At 36.2% G+C, this 17,191-nt stretch overlaps 2 protein-coding genes across 4 annotated transcripts in view; one reads left to right on the forward strand and one right to left on the reverse strand.

Annotated features, from left to right (window-relative positions):
* The window catches only part of GOLM1 (golgi membrane protein 1), a 37,915-nt gene extending 34,025 nt beyond the window's left edge, over nucleotides 1-3,890 (forward strand). Inside the window, exon 10 of the mRNA XM_054652594.2 lies at nucleotides 1-3,890. Within this exon, the coding sequence (XP_054508569.1) occupies nucleotides 1-65 (65 nt within the window). The 3' untranslated portion in view covers nucleotides 66-3,890.
* The window catches only part of NAA35 (N-alpha-acetyltransferase 35, NatC auxiliary subunit), a 27,382-nt gene continuing 11,940 nt past the window's right edge, over nucleotides 1,750-17,191 (reverse strand). For all 3 annotated transcript variants that reach the window (XM_077172141.1, XM_077172140.1, XM_077172142.1), the window contains 13 exons: nucleotides 16,823-16,937; nucleotides 16,166-16,344; nucleotides 15,041-15,100; nucleotides 13,695-13,801; nucleotides 13,401-13,467; nucleotides 12,050-12,148; nucleotides 10,626-10,804; nucleotides 8,860-8,996; nucleotides 7,832-7,899; nucleotides 7,504-7,644; nucleotides 5,794-5,916; nucleotides 4,618-4,698; nucleotides 1,750-4,122 (listed from right to left, as the gene is read on the reverse strand). In XM_077172141.1, the coding sequence (XP_077028256.1) occupies nucleotides 4,063-4,122; nucleotides 4,618-4,698; nucleotides 5,794-5,916; nucleotides 7,504-7,644; nucleotides 7,832-7,899; nucleotides 8,860-8,996; nucleotides 10,626-10,804; nucleotides 12,050-12,148; nucleotides 13,401-13,467; nucleotides 13,695-13,801; nucleotides 15,041-15,100; nucleotides 16,166-16,344; nucleotides 16,823-16,937 (1,416 nt within the window). In that variant the 3' untranslated portion in view covers nucleotides 1,750-4,062. The remainder of the gene's footprint in view (nucleotides 4,123-4,617; nucleotides 4,699-5,793; nucleotides 5,917-7,503; nucleotides 7,645-7,831; nucleotides 7,900-8,859; nucleotides 8,997-10,625; nucleotides 10,805-12,049; nucleotides 12,149-13,400; nucleotides 13,468-13,694; nucleotides 13,802-15,040; nucleotides 15,101-16,165; nucleotides 16,345-16,822; nucleotides 16,938-17,191) is intronic.

Here is a 17,191-nt window from a genome sequence, read left to right on the forward strand (position 1 = left end):
TTCAAAACCATGAAGATATGAAGAACCATTTACCTGACAATGGTGAAGGACTACAGAAGTTGTGAACAAAGGAAGTTCATGATACAACTGAGTCACCTCTTCACCTAAATGCAGCCATGATCCAAGCAAAGTGATTTTAGAAGGTTTTGATTATCTTCTAAAGGCTTGACTAAGGGCCCAAATGAAGTAGTATTTTCTTGTGAAGTTTTAGTACTGTTGCAGTGAGGAAAAGAGGTGTATCTCTGGAGGCTTGTTTCAAAGCAGTTTGGCCTCTGCAATGACTTTCTCCTTCCTGTCAATTATAAAATTGCAATCAGGTAGCAATAAAGTTAGTAACTTTGAAATTGGCTACCTTGTATGGTCACACTGCAGTAAGTGTATGTGTGGATTGGTGGTAGATGATGAGCAGTCCTCTGCCAAGGATGGATCTCTCTGCTGAGAAAGCACAACTGTAGTCCTCAGATACTGTGCGGAATGATATATGTACCTGGGCCTCTAAATAAAATTCCTAGAGTACACTGTTGAGATGTGTTCTTAGCTTCAAAGTTAAAAAAACCCCGAAAAGGATTCTGACAATAGAAGCTTCTTGCTAAGAGATTAGCCAGGAAGATTTTTCTGAAAGCTTTGTTTGATTCCACAAGGTCAGTACTACAATTTGGTTTGGTTACCACTACTGGGCACAAGTTTAGTGTAAAAATTCAAACTCACAAACTTTTCATGACAGAAGCCCTCTGAAATGTGTACTACAACTGCCCTTTATTCCACCCAGCCACTTTCTTTTGTGAAAACAGAGGAATGCAAATGCTTGCCTTGTACAACAGCAATCTCAGCTGTTCAACATGACTAATCTTCTCTGCTGGACTTCTGACAGAGGTAACCAGACTATGCCTTTAGAAGACAAGGCAGTCTTCCAGAGGTGAGGCTTTAGTTGTTGTGAAGTTGTATGTTAATTTCAATGTATCATCTTGTTAATGTTCTGCAGTCTTTTCTGTTAAATCTAAATGAAACTTGTTAAATGTAAACTAAAAACTATTTTACTATTTTACACCCTTAACTGCAGTCCAACCACCATGTATAGGCAGCTGGTTTGAAGAAATTTTTGTATTTGTGTCTGCTCCCAAGACCTACACCTGTATTTGGAGCATTGTTTGTGAGTATGAACCAACCTCTATCAAGACAGCACAGCTGCCAGACAGCTGTGACTAACTTGCCAACCAGCATTCCATTTAGGAAAACAAACTTGTCTTTCCCTTCCGTTAAAGCACTTCACTTTGTAACTCCTTTTGTGGTGTGTCATTCTTCAGTGCACTAGTTTATCCTGTACCTTAAGATAAGGCTGGCTCTTTTGTGTATGAAGAGAGTAGGAGTTGTCATCAAGTGAAGGTCAGAGTTAAGTCAAAAGATGCCTGTTAAGCCTAAACACAGAAACAGTTCACTAACAGTTTTTCACCATTTAAGTAGGACCTAACTGGTCTGGGCTACTACAGTCAACACAGCAGGGAAAACATGATTGTAAATGGAAGAGAAGAGGAATGAGCATCTGTTCTGACAAGTATTGGGAAGCTCTGGTTACTGGGATATTTTTTGCAAATAACGACATGTTTGAACATCAAAGTGTTTACCCATAATTTGGGTATAATAAAATAATAAAAAATATAAAAAAAATAAAATATAATAAAATAAAAAATATTTACCCATCTTCTGACCATTTTCCTAGGATTTAATCTGTAAACAATTACACAGCTGAGATTTAATTTGATCAGGAATTTAATATTGATTGTTAAAAAGCATATATTTGAACAGTAAAAAATAGACAGTGAAACACTAAAATCAAGTTGTATGAATAGCTTTAGCAGTACCAAGATAAAAATTCCAAAGAATCAAACACTTAAGGGTAATTAATATATTGCCAGAGGATTATTTTAAAACTATTTTTTTTGGCTATGCTTCTGTACATTTTTGGGCTTCTCCTAGCCAACCGGATGTTGTCCTTCATAAATATGCCCACCCCTGTACAAAGCATACTTGTAAACCTCTGAGGGCAAAGGGTCCGAAAACATGCATAACAGCAGTTCAAAATCAAGGACTACAGTTTTATTCACAATGACTTCAAGTGCTTCAATCTAACTTGGGTGGTAGGTTTCTAGTAGGCAAGAGGCCTGTATGTCTACTGTACAGAACTTTTGAATTAAAAGACCTGTAGCTGAACAAGAGATTAATTTGGAACTGTGGTGTACATAGTATTGTCTCTCACTAAAGTTTTTAGTTCTGTGAGGCATTACTACTTTTCTCTAAGCATCTTGGTGTTTTATTAGCACTTTGTTTGGTTTTCTTTACAACTAAACTTGATCCATTTTAGATAAGCATTTAAAAGTAATCTTCTCTGGTGTACTGATGTTATTTTGTACAATTCATCTAGTTCTAATTGTAATTAGAAGGGGAAATATTATTATTGCTATTTTCTTGGTTCCACAAATCACATGTAATTTGCTTTCTCTTTTACTTTGGAGAAATAACAAAGGCTGTCCTTGAGCTACTGTCATGTAGTTCAGGATCTTTAAGATGGGAAGATTTTGTGACTGTTTACAGGAAGCCAGATGAATGTTCTGTGCCATTTTACCTCTGCATATTCCAGGCTTTTTATTACTTTGGCAGCCATATGGAAGCATTCAAGTGTATTAATCATGATGATAAGCAAACATGTAATGTGATATGCCATCTCTTTAGCAGAGAATTTGGAAAAAAACATGTCTTCAGGACAGTACTTCTGCTTATTTCAGGAAGCTGCAAATTTCTGGAAGACAAGTGGGTGTTCTACTTCAGAGGTTACTCACTGTTTTCAAGCTCTAGCTCTGCAGTGCTTCTGCTCAGGGGATGAAGCTGAATTGATATTAATCCACAGTAAAATCAGGTGATAGGATTAACACCAAAAATATTTTGTATGGCCAATATGGAGTTACAAGCTCATCCCTACAGTGGAAGTCATTGTACACCAAAATGAAGATTTGTCATGTCCAACAAAGGATTTGCTTGTATGGCCTAAGTATGACTTGGCCAGGGCCAGGTCTGCTTTTTGAACATTTTTTTCCTTGCTTGTAGCAAAGGAAAAACATTTCTTCCCTGGTTGCTTTTTTGCTACAACACAACAGCTTACCTCTATTATTTCACATCTGAAAGCTTGGAAGGCATAACTATTCCAGGAAGGCAGGGATACATTTGGGGCTTCTCCTGTTTTGGAAATCTACCTGAAAATAACTACAGAAGACAATAGGATGGAGCAGCCCCATTGCAGTCAAAATGGAGAATAAAGATCATGCAAATGTAGCAACCCCTTGTTTGCACAAACAAATACTAGGATTGTAACAAAGTTGCAGAGTTGGTAAAATAGAGTTTTCAGTGTCTGGTGCTATTGCTAGTGACTACTGGAGCATCTGCTGTGCAGATTCTTCAGCACTTGGAGAACAAAGACGAACAAATTCAAACTAGGAATCACTTAATTGCTCAACGACTAATTTTCATCTGCTCTTGATCTCTATAAAGATCATTTTAGCTTGGAGGACGTGGTGAGGAAAAAAACTCCAACATTTCTCTACTTGCAAAGTGAGCAATTCTGATACAATTATACAAAAATACAGGAACTCAAAATTTCTCCAAGTGACTGCAAATGCAGAATTGCAGTAGCTTAGCTGTGCACATCAGACAAGAGGCTCTATTGCATGATTTTTATTCCGTTCCTAATGCACCACTTTGTCAGAACTCAGTAATAAAAATTATTTATGATCAAAATCTGTAATAATATCAACTAAGATACCATGTTCTTTAATAATACAGTTGATTAAAATCAGCTTCACGCATAAAATCCAATAAACTTTATACAAACCACTTTAAAACAGCAGTTGTCATTCAAATCACAAAAAGGCAGCAGTACAGATATTCCACGTGACAGTATTTTTATCCTGGATGTCCCTCGTAGTCCGAGTGCAGCACTAGTTATTCCGCCTCCTAAAGCTGGTATCTGCTACACAGATATTCTTCAGGTACTCTAAAAAAATGTCTTGTACTTCAAACAAGCTTCACAACTGGGAAGTATTTGTGAGGAGAGAAGTCAAATTCTGGAGGAACCTATAAAGATAAGGTTTAAGATTAGACACTAGACAGCAGTACTACTGCATTTAATACTTACTACGAGAACAACCTGCAGACAGAAAAAAAAATTTAACAGCAGCAGATTGAAAAAACATTGTCCTTGTGGCAGCCAGCATTCCCATCACTTTGTTCACACAAGCTGCTGTTACGCTTGCTTGTTCCCACTATGGAGGAACACTCTTATAGTCTGTGTTGTCCAACATGTTTTTCCCATTTTTTTTCTGAAAACATTTACAGGTTAGAATATTTACTTAACTACAACAAACTATTTCCAGGAGAAAAATAAATTAAGTTACTTTCCCTGTTCTTAGAGTAACTACAGCTTGAATGTGCTCATTTGGCTCTTAAGACATCTGTGGTGGCTTTACATAGAATTAGATGAACCATTCATGTTGGGAAATCTCCAGATCATTGAATCCAACCTTAATGTATGCAAACATTTTATATTCAATTGAGCTGGCATGTCCTTACCTTAGATTCTTTCTTGTGGCCTCCTGCCAGCAGCTTCATGACCACAATATTGGGTTTTGCAACTTTTAGAATTCGATTGACCTAAACATAAAACAGAAAGAAGTCTTCAAGCCAAAACATTTGACCTCACAATTATTTCAAAGATAATACTGTAGTGTTGATATTCTGTTAGCAATACAGGAGTTCTCTTACAGGATCAGTTTAACAGAGATCAGACTGTTTTGGATTTGTTTTTAAATACAACAGCTGAATTAATTAAATGTAATGAAGGTGCATCTATTTTAATACTCACTTTTTAAAAAATTCAACAGGCCACAGAAACCACAGCTTTAACAAGTCTTGAACAAAAACATGGGAACTATGGCAAGTTCTGTGGCACTCACACAAATAAAGGTATAGATAGACTCTAGGCATCTTCAACATTGCAACACAATGGAAAGAGGAACTCATGTATGAAACTGGTGGCTTTTTGCATGGAAGTGCTCTGAGTGTGCTCAAAACTGCCTTTTAACTATCTTGGCCTCAGTTAGCTCATGTGTGAGTACCACCATGATCCAGAGAGGAGAAAGTGAGTCCTAAATTCTAAGGAGGACCTAATCCTGTAACTATTCTTAAATCTGCTTAGATTTGACAGAAAAAGCATCCTCCTTGCTCCAAAATAGAGTCACAGACACTTAAGGTTTTAGGCTATGGTCAAAAAGGGAGAAATTCCTACCCATGTTTACAGCTCAGTGTTGAGAAAACTGCTCCAGGGAACAAGTGCCAAACCCAAACCAAGACCAATACTGTTTTCATTCTAATGATACCCAAACCCATTTTCTCCACCTCTCAGGAGTCCACCTGAATTACTAGATGCCAACTAAGTGCAACAGGCATGTTATCACTGTCTGATTACAAGTGCTGTGCTTTTAGAAAGGGGCTAGAAGGCAGCATGCAAGGAAATAAGCTGTTATCCAGCATCTCATGTCCTCAGCAGAGAGAGCTTTTTTTAACTGTGAGCACAACTTTCTGCTAACTGCTGTACTGACACAGACCACAGTCTACCCCTTATTCAAAGCACTCAACTTTGCTCACCATTTTGATGAAGTACATTTTGGATCTCAAGGAGATGCAGCTGAAAAAAACCACTTACTCTATTTCGACCAAATACTTGTTTTCCTAGTATTGCAGTCTTACCTCATTGTCTGGATTCGGAATATTCTCAAGAATCATTTTAGCTTGCTGGTAGTGCTTGCTAGCTGCCATGTAGAGATCTGATGACTGAGGAGGTGGGCTATACTTATTTAAATCAGACATCTCCTAGTGTGTTACAGAAATACATAAATACATGTTAAAATATATAAAATTGAAATTTAAAATTGCCAGGAGATTGTTTTTATCACATTACTGTATTCAAGAGAAGAGTTATGTCAACTAAATACTGTTTTAAAAATCAAAACTGAAATTGAAAATATTTACTAAAATGGCAAAACCCAAGCAACAACACAGTCCTCATCTATTACAGTGCAACAAAACATAATGAAATTCTCATAATCTTTATAAAACGGTCTCTCTCTTGAACAAGTTCACATTCATTTGCTTTAATAGTGGCACACAACAGGGTATGATATTACAGGAAAAAAGTAGATTAAAAAAGTGTATTGTTTACTCAAGGCTACAGCAAGTCAGATGCTGAAACTGTACAAAACTTCGTTTTATATAATTTTGATTCTTCAATTTTTTTTTTTGTTCTTGATTACAGATTTAAAAAAACCTTTAACAACAAGACCACGATAATTTCTTAATTTCCACTACAACAGTTCATAACGTTAAAACTGGGGAGAGTAACTGGAATAGAAAATAGCACTGTTTCAGTACAGACTAACCCCACAAATGAGACTAATAACCAGCTGGGTGAACAGCAAACACCTAGTTCAATATGAGCCAACAAGGTGGTCTTACTACAAATCAGACAAGCCTCATATGGGATTATACAAGCAGGAGCATGGTCAGCATATCAAAGAAGGTTATCATCCTGAACTCAGTATTTGTGTTCTGTTATCTGAAATACTGCATCCAGGGCTGGATCCACTCAGTTCAAGAAAGATGTTGAGATGTGGAGATAGTTGGGCGCCTAGAGCATATAAGCCACAAGGAGAGGTCAGTGGACCTGGACTTTTTCAGTTTTATAGGAAGGATGCTAATGGGTAATTTTAATAGCAGCCTACAACTACTTCGAAGACAGTTATAAAGCTGTCAGAAGATAAAGATTCCTTGTTCATAATGGCAAACAGCATAACATGAGAGGCCACAGGTTGTGGCTAATTCACATTGGGCATTAGGAAAAAAAAGGGAGCAATGGAGCCCTCAATCAGTTATCCTGTGACTTAAATGACCAGAAAAAAATAACTGGATCAGGTTTAACCAAAGAGGTTGGAAAATCTCCAACCCTGACTTTTTTCAGATTTGGCTAGACAAAGACACAGGTAATGTGATTTATAATGCCACTTCAAGAAGGAGACTGGACAAGTCTCCACTGGTCCCTTCTAAACACCACTCAAAATTAACTTTTTTATTTTTCCAATTGCTAGCTGCACTAATAAAAACATGATGCTATTATTAACTACAGCCAAGAAGTCTTTCAATAGACTTACAAGAGATTTTATTTTCATGAAACTCAACAGAACCATCTTAAACTGCCATATCAGACCAATGCTAAATGTCTAAGTTTATAAAGACTTCAATGCAATGCATCTTTCACAAAACTAAAGCCAGAAGTCCTTGCCATTGTGACATAGCTTCAATGTGAACTCTGAGGTTCTTTTTATCATGACAGTGATATTTAAAACAGGTGAGTAAATTACTTCTATAAAAGCATGGGCAGCATCATGTTTGACAATTACTCACTTTAAATTGCAAGTAGTGCACTGGAGGTGGTGTTATAACACTGTTGAATGGAGCAAATCTGTGCTCATATCGAACTTGCTCACTATCCAGTTCAAACTTAGGTTTTCTTACTTTGCCATCCATGTCAAAGGCGATCATTGTCTAAAAGAAAAAGATAAATATAGTGAAAAGTATTAGCTTTATGTCATATTTTGCTGTGAGGAAGATCAAAATTATGATGTAGGTATAAGTGGAAGGATAGAAAAACTGTAGAGAATTTACCATAGAAAATTATAAATTTGAACTTAATTTCCATTACCACAACAAAAAAAGAAGACAAATGAGTTACCTTGTACATTCCAGCGCACATATTTTGGTATGCTTGACTCATGGTGATCTCTCTGCTGAGAGGGCGAACTGCAAATTTTACATAAAAATACATTTTCTTACTTCAGTAGAAGTACATATATTAATTTCAGATAGAGAAGTTCTTCCAAATTTCCACAAAGTCATTTAACTCTTAATTATATTTTAAAATAACTGAAGCATACAAAGCCTAGACATGCATTTCTGCTCACCTGACTCCTGGTTACATAAAAAAACCTCAGGACACCCCTACCAGTCACATGAGCACAATCCTACTCTAAATGGAATAAACTGGTCAGTGGTATTCCCATGACATTATAAAACACTGAACAACAGCCTCAAACTTACCGTCTGTACGCAAGAGGCCTAGTTCAGGGATCTTTTTGACTTCTAGGGCAAAGAAGTTAAAGCACTTTTTATCCTTATAATCCTGAGAGCATTTCTTTTAAGTTTCCTTTTAGTTTCCAGTGTTTAATTAGAGCCAAACTGCCCAACACTTGGCATCTCAAGTACATTAGTAATTTTCTGAACATCAAGAGACAAGGGAATTTAGTTGATATGATCCTGAGCAATATCCAATTGTTTGTTCCCCTTGAAAAGGTGGCAAGGAAAAGAAACGGAAACTCACCATTGTATAATTAAGAAACATGCTTGAAGAACCTCTGAAGCCAAATAGAAATTACAGAAATATGCTGAAAGTCTAGTGTTTGAATCTAGTTTCAGTCACTAAAAGCATAATTCTGCAGGAATTATAAACTCTGAGAAGGTCCAACACATAACACAAGTGATGAAACTATATACAGTGAATATAAATGAGTTTGTGTTTTTCTGAAAGTAAAAAACTAACTAAATAAATAGGAAACTTTTTAAAAGTTTTACATTCAGCCTCCATAAACATCAGGATATTTTTTCTACTCATATCAGTGTTCCCTGTTTAAATTTTGAATTTTAGTTCTACATAGCTGCATGAAAAGGAAAAAAAAGAGGTGTTAACACTCTACACCTAGGTACCTTTCTTCTTTTTCTTTGTTTTCTTACTACTGCGGCCTTTCTGTTGTTCCTCCATTATCCTCTCCTCTGCCATCTGAGAGCTGTCGGCGCGGCTCAGCGTTGACATCAGCCAGGCATAGAGGAACTCGGAGAGGTACCTGCACAGAGGCCGCACACAGGAGCAGTTACGGCTGCAGCGCACTGCGCACTCGTGCTGCGCGCGTCCCGCTGACTACCGAGGCGCTTGCTCCAAGAGGGGAAGGGACACGTCCTAGCAAAGGACAATTCCTATGGGCCGTGACAACTGTTTTGCATGGCTGGAATCAACACATTGGTCTACGTTCATGTTTTGGTTCAGATTCAACCACTAACAGCTCAAGGTATGCAAGCTTCTTACACATTTACTAAGTGAAGTCTAAGCTTCTTATTTCAAAACTCCTGTAAGACCAAATTTTTCTAGAACTCTTCTCCCACCAAATCAAGTGGGTTTTTTTAAAGATACTATGTTAATACCTTTTCTACTTTTGTTATGACGTGTTATTCTGAGAAACAATATAACTACTGACTTTTTCAAGCATTAAAAAGCTATGGATTATTACATAAAGGGGCGAAGCCCACAGACCCACAACATCCATATGCAGTTCTTTCAGAGTTAAAGAGACAACTTTAGGAACATTTTTTAGAAAGTGGAAGCAAGTCCAGTAAATATCTTAACTTGATTTCAAATCAAAAGGAATAGGGGAAAAAGAATAGAAAAAATCTTTACAGATTTGGAGCACAATAAAAATGTAGTAATAGTTATTAAAATGTTGTAATCAGAAGAAAAATTACTGAGAAATTTGAGTTTCATTTGCACATTACCTCTCAGAAACTGCTTCTCCTTTTTTCTCCTCGAGTAAGAAAGCAGTGGACATGACAATTCCAACCAAGAGTGGTTTTATTAAATTTGTAGAGGGAAATATGGGCAGGTAGAAAATACTGTCTCATACAAAAGTTGTTATTATTCAGTTACTAATTGAAAAAGATTGCCATCTTCTGGTGACTTCTGAAATATTAATTTTTTCACTTAATACTTAATCCACTGTTGAAATAACATAGAAATGCAATACACTGAAGTTTGTGTCATTTGCACTCTTATAATCTTTCAGTAAGAAGGCTTATGTCCTGCATAGAAATCTCTTGGTAGTTTAAAAAAAAATTTAAAATTCTCTTTTAGCACAAGCCATTAACTATGAAAAGTAATTAATGTGAATGGAAGTCGAAAAACAAAAGTATTCTGTTTCCAGATAATGTGATCATTTTCACTAAAGGTGGAGGATGTCTCTTCACATATACCCCAGATAAGAAGTTAATTTTACCTAGTCAACTTTCAGATTACAGTTATGACTTAAAACTTTGCAGAACTTTTCCAGAATACTAGAGATCAATAAGACTAGTGATCCTGATACTACAAGGGCAGAAAAGAATAAGTTGCTTTTCTCCTGCATACCTCTTGTCTACCAAAATTAGCACACATTTCATTCATTGTCAATAAAAGACCCTCTGCGAAAAAGCTAAACAGAGTGAGAATTACTATTTCAGGAAAAAAGGTAGGCTATTTAGTAAGTTTAAAAAGCTAGAGACCAACAGATTTTTTTTCTCTCCTTGTAATGTTATAAATAGGTAAACCAAACACAGTGTTGATCAAGCTTGAGAACATAAAATCATATTTGAAGTCCCTCCTTCAAATATTATAGCTCTCTGGGAGCATGCCTCTTCAAAGAGCTGTCAATAAAGCATCTTCTTACCAATAGATGTAGTAATATTCATGCATACTGTAAAGTTCTAACTCAAAGCCACTGAGAAGATACTGTATCATAATACGAAGGTTGTGGTATAGGACCCAGGTGCCCAAGCAAGCCAGATGTTGCCTTTGTGGTTCCTGCTTCAGTAACATGCTATGAAGCGCTGCATCTACTTTCTCTGCCTGTTGAAAAAAAAACAAAGGACAAAGTAATAGATAGAGGAGGAAAAATATTTGACTGAAACAGCAGAAATAAAAAAAGCCAGAAATAAAATCTTTACAAATTGGGTTGGTAAATTTATGCTCCAGATTAAAAGATGGAAACAAGTCTAGAACTGTCAGAAAACTGTAAAGATACTCACCTAAGTAAATTCTGCTGCACAGAACAAAAATATTCTACACAGTAATAAAGCAAGAACATTAGATACATAAAATCTGTAATTTTTAAATGTATTTGTATATAGATCACTAGCAGTCACATGAGCACAAACTCAGAACCCATTACATGCTGGTGTTCATTGTTCTATATTGGCAAGAATTACTTTTTTTTTAAAAAAAACTTAGCTGTACTGAAAAAATAAATTTATAAGCTTTATATGCAAGAAACACACTAAGTTCCACCAGAGTAACTAAAATATTGCCAAGACCAATTTTTTCTTAAGAAGCAAGCTGTATGGAAGACCAAGTCTCTCACTGTTGGAATACCATCAGTACGTCTAAACAGAAAAATCCATATAACCTGCTACAAAAATGAAAACAACAGTGCCTCAGCTACAATACTGCAACAAACTCAAACCATCTTGAAGAAAGCTGGAGCACACAAAATCTCCCTTCAACTTCCTCAATTGTTCTCATTGCCATATTGGGAAATATTTTATTATTATATGGCTCTCACTGCTGAGGAAACTTAACTTCCAGCAAGAGAGAATGTATTTTTTCTTCTCATCTCTCCCCATTCTTGAGAGATGTCCAAAAATCAGTCGGAACACATATTTTTAAGAGTTACTTTTTACTTTATTAATTATAAAATTTTGCCGTTTCCATTTTACGTAGGTATAAGGCTGAATTTTCAAAGGTGTCTTGTAAGCACACCTTGTCTATCTCCCCCTGGTTACATCTTGCAGACTGATAATCACAAGCAGGATAGAGACTAAAAGCTGTGCAGTTACCATTACATTACATCACAACAGGTCATTCTGAAGTCTATTTATTGGACAAAGTAAATCTTAAAAAATGTATGTTTTTGTTCAACACATCTAGCATAAAGTTTTTGGATGCAACCTAAAAATTTCTTGTTAAATATGCTAAATTTTAGGAGTCCTTGTCTTAGGGATTTTCCATCATTCATTTAGAATTTAGTACCATGCTTCACTCTGGCATTAATATACCTGGACAGAAACTTTGCTGGCCTGCTGCCTAGGACATTACCTCATCTTGTAGTGTGGCAAATTCCTCAAGGATGTGACCTAGTTTATCTCTCTGACGAGCTCTGTTGTGTCCATGGATTTGAATCAGACTACAGAATGGCTGAAAGAAGCAAAGTGTAATTTTAAATTACCAATACAACTTTGAAACTATAGGAGAAGTACTATGATGTCTATTTAGGCACCTGGTTTATACATCTATATTATGAAGTGGGTTCCTTATTACTCCCTACAAAGTGCAAGTTAGCAAGAAAACAAACTCTATGGAGTAATGCAAGAGCCAAATTCTCTGCACACAAGCTGATGTGAAGTTAAGTCAGCATCCTTTAGGAAGTCACCAGAGTAAAATGCTTAGGGCTAAAGAGGTGTTTCTTATACCTAAATCCATGTGCCCAGGTGGCTAAGGTGGCCAATGGCATCCTGGCCTGTATCAGAAACACTGTGTCCAGCAGGACCAGGGCAGTGGTTGTCCCTCTGAACTCAGTACTGGTGGGTGAGGCCTCGCCTCATATCTCATTATTTCTAGGCCCCTCACAACAAGAGAGACCTTGAGGGAGCATGTCCACAGAAGAGCAATGGAGCTGTGAAGGGTCTGTGTCAAAAGTCCTGTGAGGACTGGCTGAGGGAGCTACGGGTGTTTTTATTTTACCCTGCAGAAAAGGAGGCTCAGGGGAGGCCTTATCACTCTCTACAATCACTTGGAAGGACGATGCAGTCAAGTGGGGCTCATCTCTTCTGTCAAGTGACAGGACAAGAGGAAATGGCCTCCCTCAAGTTGTGCCAGGGGAAGTTTTACTGAATATTAAGAAAAATTTCTTCACAATGAAATTTGTCAAGGATTGGAACCAGCTTCTCAGGAAAGTGGTTGAGTCATCATCTCTGGAAGTATTTAAAGGATGTGTAGTCGTGGCACTTAGGGGTGTGGTTTAGTGATGGACTTGGCAGCGCTGGTTTTGGACTCAATGAGCTTGGAGGTATTTTCCAACCTAAATAATTCTGATTTTCTTAAGATTTTCATCATGCCACATTCAACAACAGAATCCTAAAAACCAAACTGAACAGAGTATTAAAATAATTTTGTTTTTAGTAGTGATAGGCATTTGTGGCATGAAAAACTTTGTAAAGAGGTAGTAGATGCAGATTTCTTATAAATGCTAAATAAAAATCTGGAAGCAGAAGAAAACCAGCAACAATTACACCAGATTTTTAAAAGGCATTACCAATTTAAGATGGCCAACTTCTTCAATTTTGCTTTCATGTCAGGTGTGTAAAATAAGTTGTCTCATTTTCAAATGTATGTACATCTGCCAAGTTCTCACACACACATACATGTTATAATTGGAAAGAACACTTACCCGAACACAATGTGTGACAAAGGAATCAATATAGTCTTTTGCCTGGTGGTTATTATAAAGACAACACCTAAAAAGGAAATATCCATGTACATACATATGTTTTATAAATGCCACCAGTCTACGTAGCACAAAACAAAAAAGAAACATGAGTGCAGCAACAGCAACTGAGTCAGTCATACGTAAGCACTACGTACAAAATGTATGTTTTTTGTACAATTGTGATTGCTCTTGTAAGCAGAAATACGTTTTCATCAGACATGTAAACACATACAAGTACACTCAAGATCCACTTACTTTGGAGAAAGTACTGGAGGACTGACGAAAGATCTTAAGGCATCTTTTACCATGTCTTGCATGAGATGAGTGCCAAACACCTTCTTGTTATCTACTAGGAAGGTTGTCTAAAAGTAAAGATGTGCTTTTAGAAACATGTTTTAACATAAAAGTAATGCTCTAGAATTACTAATAGAAAGCTCTGGCAATACCTTTTTTATATAATAAAATTGTAAGATTACTTAAAGAATTAAAATGGTTCAGCTAGGTCCAAGGTTAAAGACTCAGAAATACTGAGACCTGACACTTCTGTGGTACTCCCAGGACACCAAATACAGCTGTATTACTTGCACAATAGAGTGCATTCAAAATTGTTCAATTTCTTGGATGGTACATCAGACATTTCTGAAGATTAGCATAAAATATGTGCCTTCTCTGGACAAAGATAAGGAAATATTCCAGAGTACTGTTGATGTTTTTCAATCCCTCTGGATGCTACTACTTCCATCAGTCATGTCTGATACTCATTTAACTTTCCTGCATGGGTGCTATGTCCCCTTCTTACATGGTTCTTCAGCAGTTGAAGAAAAAACTCTGCTGTCAGGCACCCACAGGGATTACACAAGCACATGTAGTGGAAGGTGAGAACATACATGCTAGGAACACATTTCATTTGCCCACATTTATAGTCCATTGGCTCTACACATGGTTTAATAGGGATCAAATGTGAAGAAATTCTGGCATCTAGGGGCATCCTATTATTCTGCATCAACCATCAGTTTTACTGTTGTAGCAATAGAAGCAGTCTGTACATTAAGTTCTGTCCAAATAGGGAGATGAATACAAATACCAGCCCCAAAATGGAAAAGCACATGAAGAGCAGCATAAAAATGTGTGTACAGGCACAGTTTTATGGTGGAGAAAAAAAACATTAAATGCTTTCTGTTTTAATTAGCATGTACTAAAATGATCAAAGCAACAGTGTTTAAAAATTATTTTAGAAATTAGATCAAAACATAACCCTATATATATAGAATCATATATAGATATGATATATAGAATGGTTTGCAGTGGAATGGACACTAAAGATCATCTAGTTCCAAACTCCCAGCCATAGGCAGGGACAGCTTCCTGGCCTTGAACGCTGCTTGGTGGAGCATCCACAACTTCTCTGGGCAGCCTCTTCCAATGCCTCATCATCCTCATAGCAAAGCATTTCTTCCATAATGCTTAATACTTAAATATCACCAGAACATTATTTACCACTTAACGATTATTAACTTACATGCAAATTATTGAAATATTAAAGAAAATGAATTTATAATGAATACAGAAGTATTTTAATAGTAGACATAATTAGGACTTGCCTGTAACAGGGATCTTGAAAGAACACATGGTGATTGCTCACTAAACTCACAGAAAAAGTCCTAACATATATGTAGGAAAAGAAAAAAACACAAATCAGGTTTATATGCCAATTTATATATGTAGAAATATACACCAAATTATTTTTACACACACACACGCATCTCTCCTAAACAAATACATACAGCTGTGTAAATACACCTACATTTTGTCTAAAGGCATACATAAACAGCATAGCTTACACAGCTTGTAAGAAAGACCATGAATAGTTTGAACAGAACAAAGTATATTATGAAGATTTTCTGCAATTACTCGTTACCTAACAAGAAGGTTTCTGAATTTTCATATGCTACAACTAGAAAGATGATAGTACAGAAAAAAAATACTGTGAGATTAAGATAATGAAGTAACTATACTAGGTATTGAACAAAACTGAGAATTTGTTTGAAAAAATTGATTGAAACCCAGGCAAGGTTTAAATGGTACCAGGTGCTTCATGCAAACACTCCCTTCATTAATTAGCAGGAAATAAGAAGATGAGAGGTTTGCTGTAACTGTATCTCTTTTATCAGCCAGTGAATGCATGGATACCAAAAAACATTTCAAGCATTTAAGTGTCTTCTAATACATGTAGGCAGTAACTAAGAGTAACATCAGTTATTCAGGAAAGAATATAAGCAGGTGCTTAACTTTATGCCTATTTAGTGCCCTCCTTGTTATAGGCATATGTGCAAAATACTGCTTAATGAATTTGAAAAAAAAATGAATGAATTTGAAAAAAAACAGATATATAGCAAAGAATTATGTTCTGTTGCTGTAGACAACAGCTCCTCAACCAACGAAACTTGCTTGGTCTTGGCCAGTAAGACACATAACTATTTAATGAATTACAGGAAAAGTGAGCTGTTTGAGAGAAGAAAAAGTCTTTACCAAAAGAAGAAAAGTAGTAACTAACAGGAAAGATAGTAAATTTTGAAATTGAGCCTAACAGTTAAAAACACAAATACATACATAATGCTCAGTTTTCTCTCCAGTGAGCAAGAGCATGCATATATGGAATGATTTTTTTTGCAAGTCACACTTTCAGATCTTATTTCTGGTATTAAATAAGAAATATTCATGCTTACCAGTATACAGTGCAAGTTACTTAAGTTGACTACTTCACATACAGTTCTTATTCGGTCTATGAGTTTGGAAAAATAATTGACCATTTCTTCCCTTTTAATAATTTTTGCATATCGAGGGAAAGTTGGTGGCAGCAATCTCTGATTAACAAGTGGCTCAAACCCCATCATGATAGGATGATCTAAAGAAGGAGGAGGGGAGAGAGAAAAGCTGCATGTGAGTTGTGTTTTCAGAACCCCCTTCAATAATATAAATTATTCAATTAGCTAAAATGAATTCTTTAAGTGACAGTTAACTTCCTGAGACTCCAACAAGCCAACTACAACAATGATTATTCTTTAAGAAACCTGAGTCCTCATGTACAAGCAATGAAGTACTGTTCCCTATTTTAAAATGGCATATACACTGATTCCACGTTCAATGCACTTAATCAAAAGTTCACATTATCTTTGGCTTTGAAATGACAGTGTTGATCTTAGGAGAACCACCACCTGGGTAAAATAAAATCAAACAATGCAAATCTGTAACAACTTGCATAGCAAGTGTTTTACTTCAAAGTAAATAGTGATTTCAACTTTTTTTAAAAATACACAAAGGTATTTATGTTTATGAAGGGATCATATCCAGGAAAGGAAAAAATGGTGTAATTTGATACATACCTCCTTTAGTGGTATCATTCTGTGCCTGCATACCATGATGCAGTGAATTGTGTATGGCAGAGAGCAAGTCAGCTGCCTGAGTCATTAGTTTCTGAGCTTCTGCAACTGCACTCGTCTGAAAGGCAGGAAAAAATTATTATCATTACAAACCAACACATTTTGACTATCTAATTAATGTTAGTATGAAAAAAAAAGGAAGGGCATTAAAATTCTGATATTCTTATACAACCCAAGTTCTGAAAAAAACCCAAACAACCCAACATTTTTGTGTGGTAGCATATTTTATGTATCTGTACATAAATTCAATGCTGTATATTTTGCTGTGTAAGACTTTATAATAATTATAACTGAAAGTTTTGTACACCAATG

Source organism: Agelaius phoeniceus, chromosome Z (genome assembly GCF_051311805.1).
Source record: "Agelaius phoeniceus isolate bAgePho1 chromosome Z, bAgePho1.hap1, whole genome shotgun sequence".
NCBI classification, from domain to species: domain Eukaryota; kingdom Metazoa; phylum Chordata; class Aves; order Passeriformes; family Icteridae; genus Agelaius; species Agelaius phoeniceus.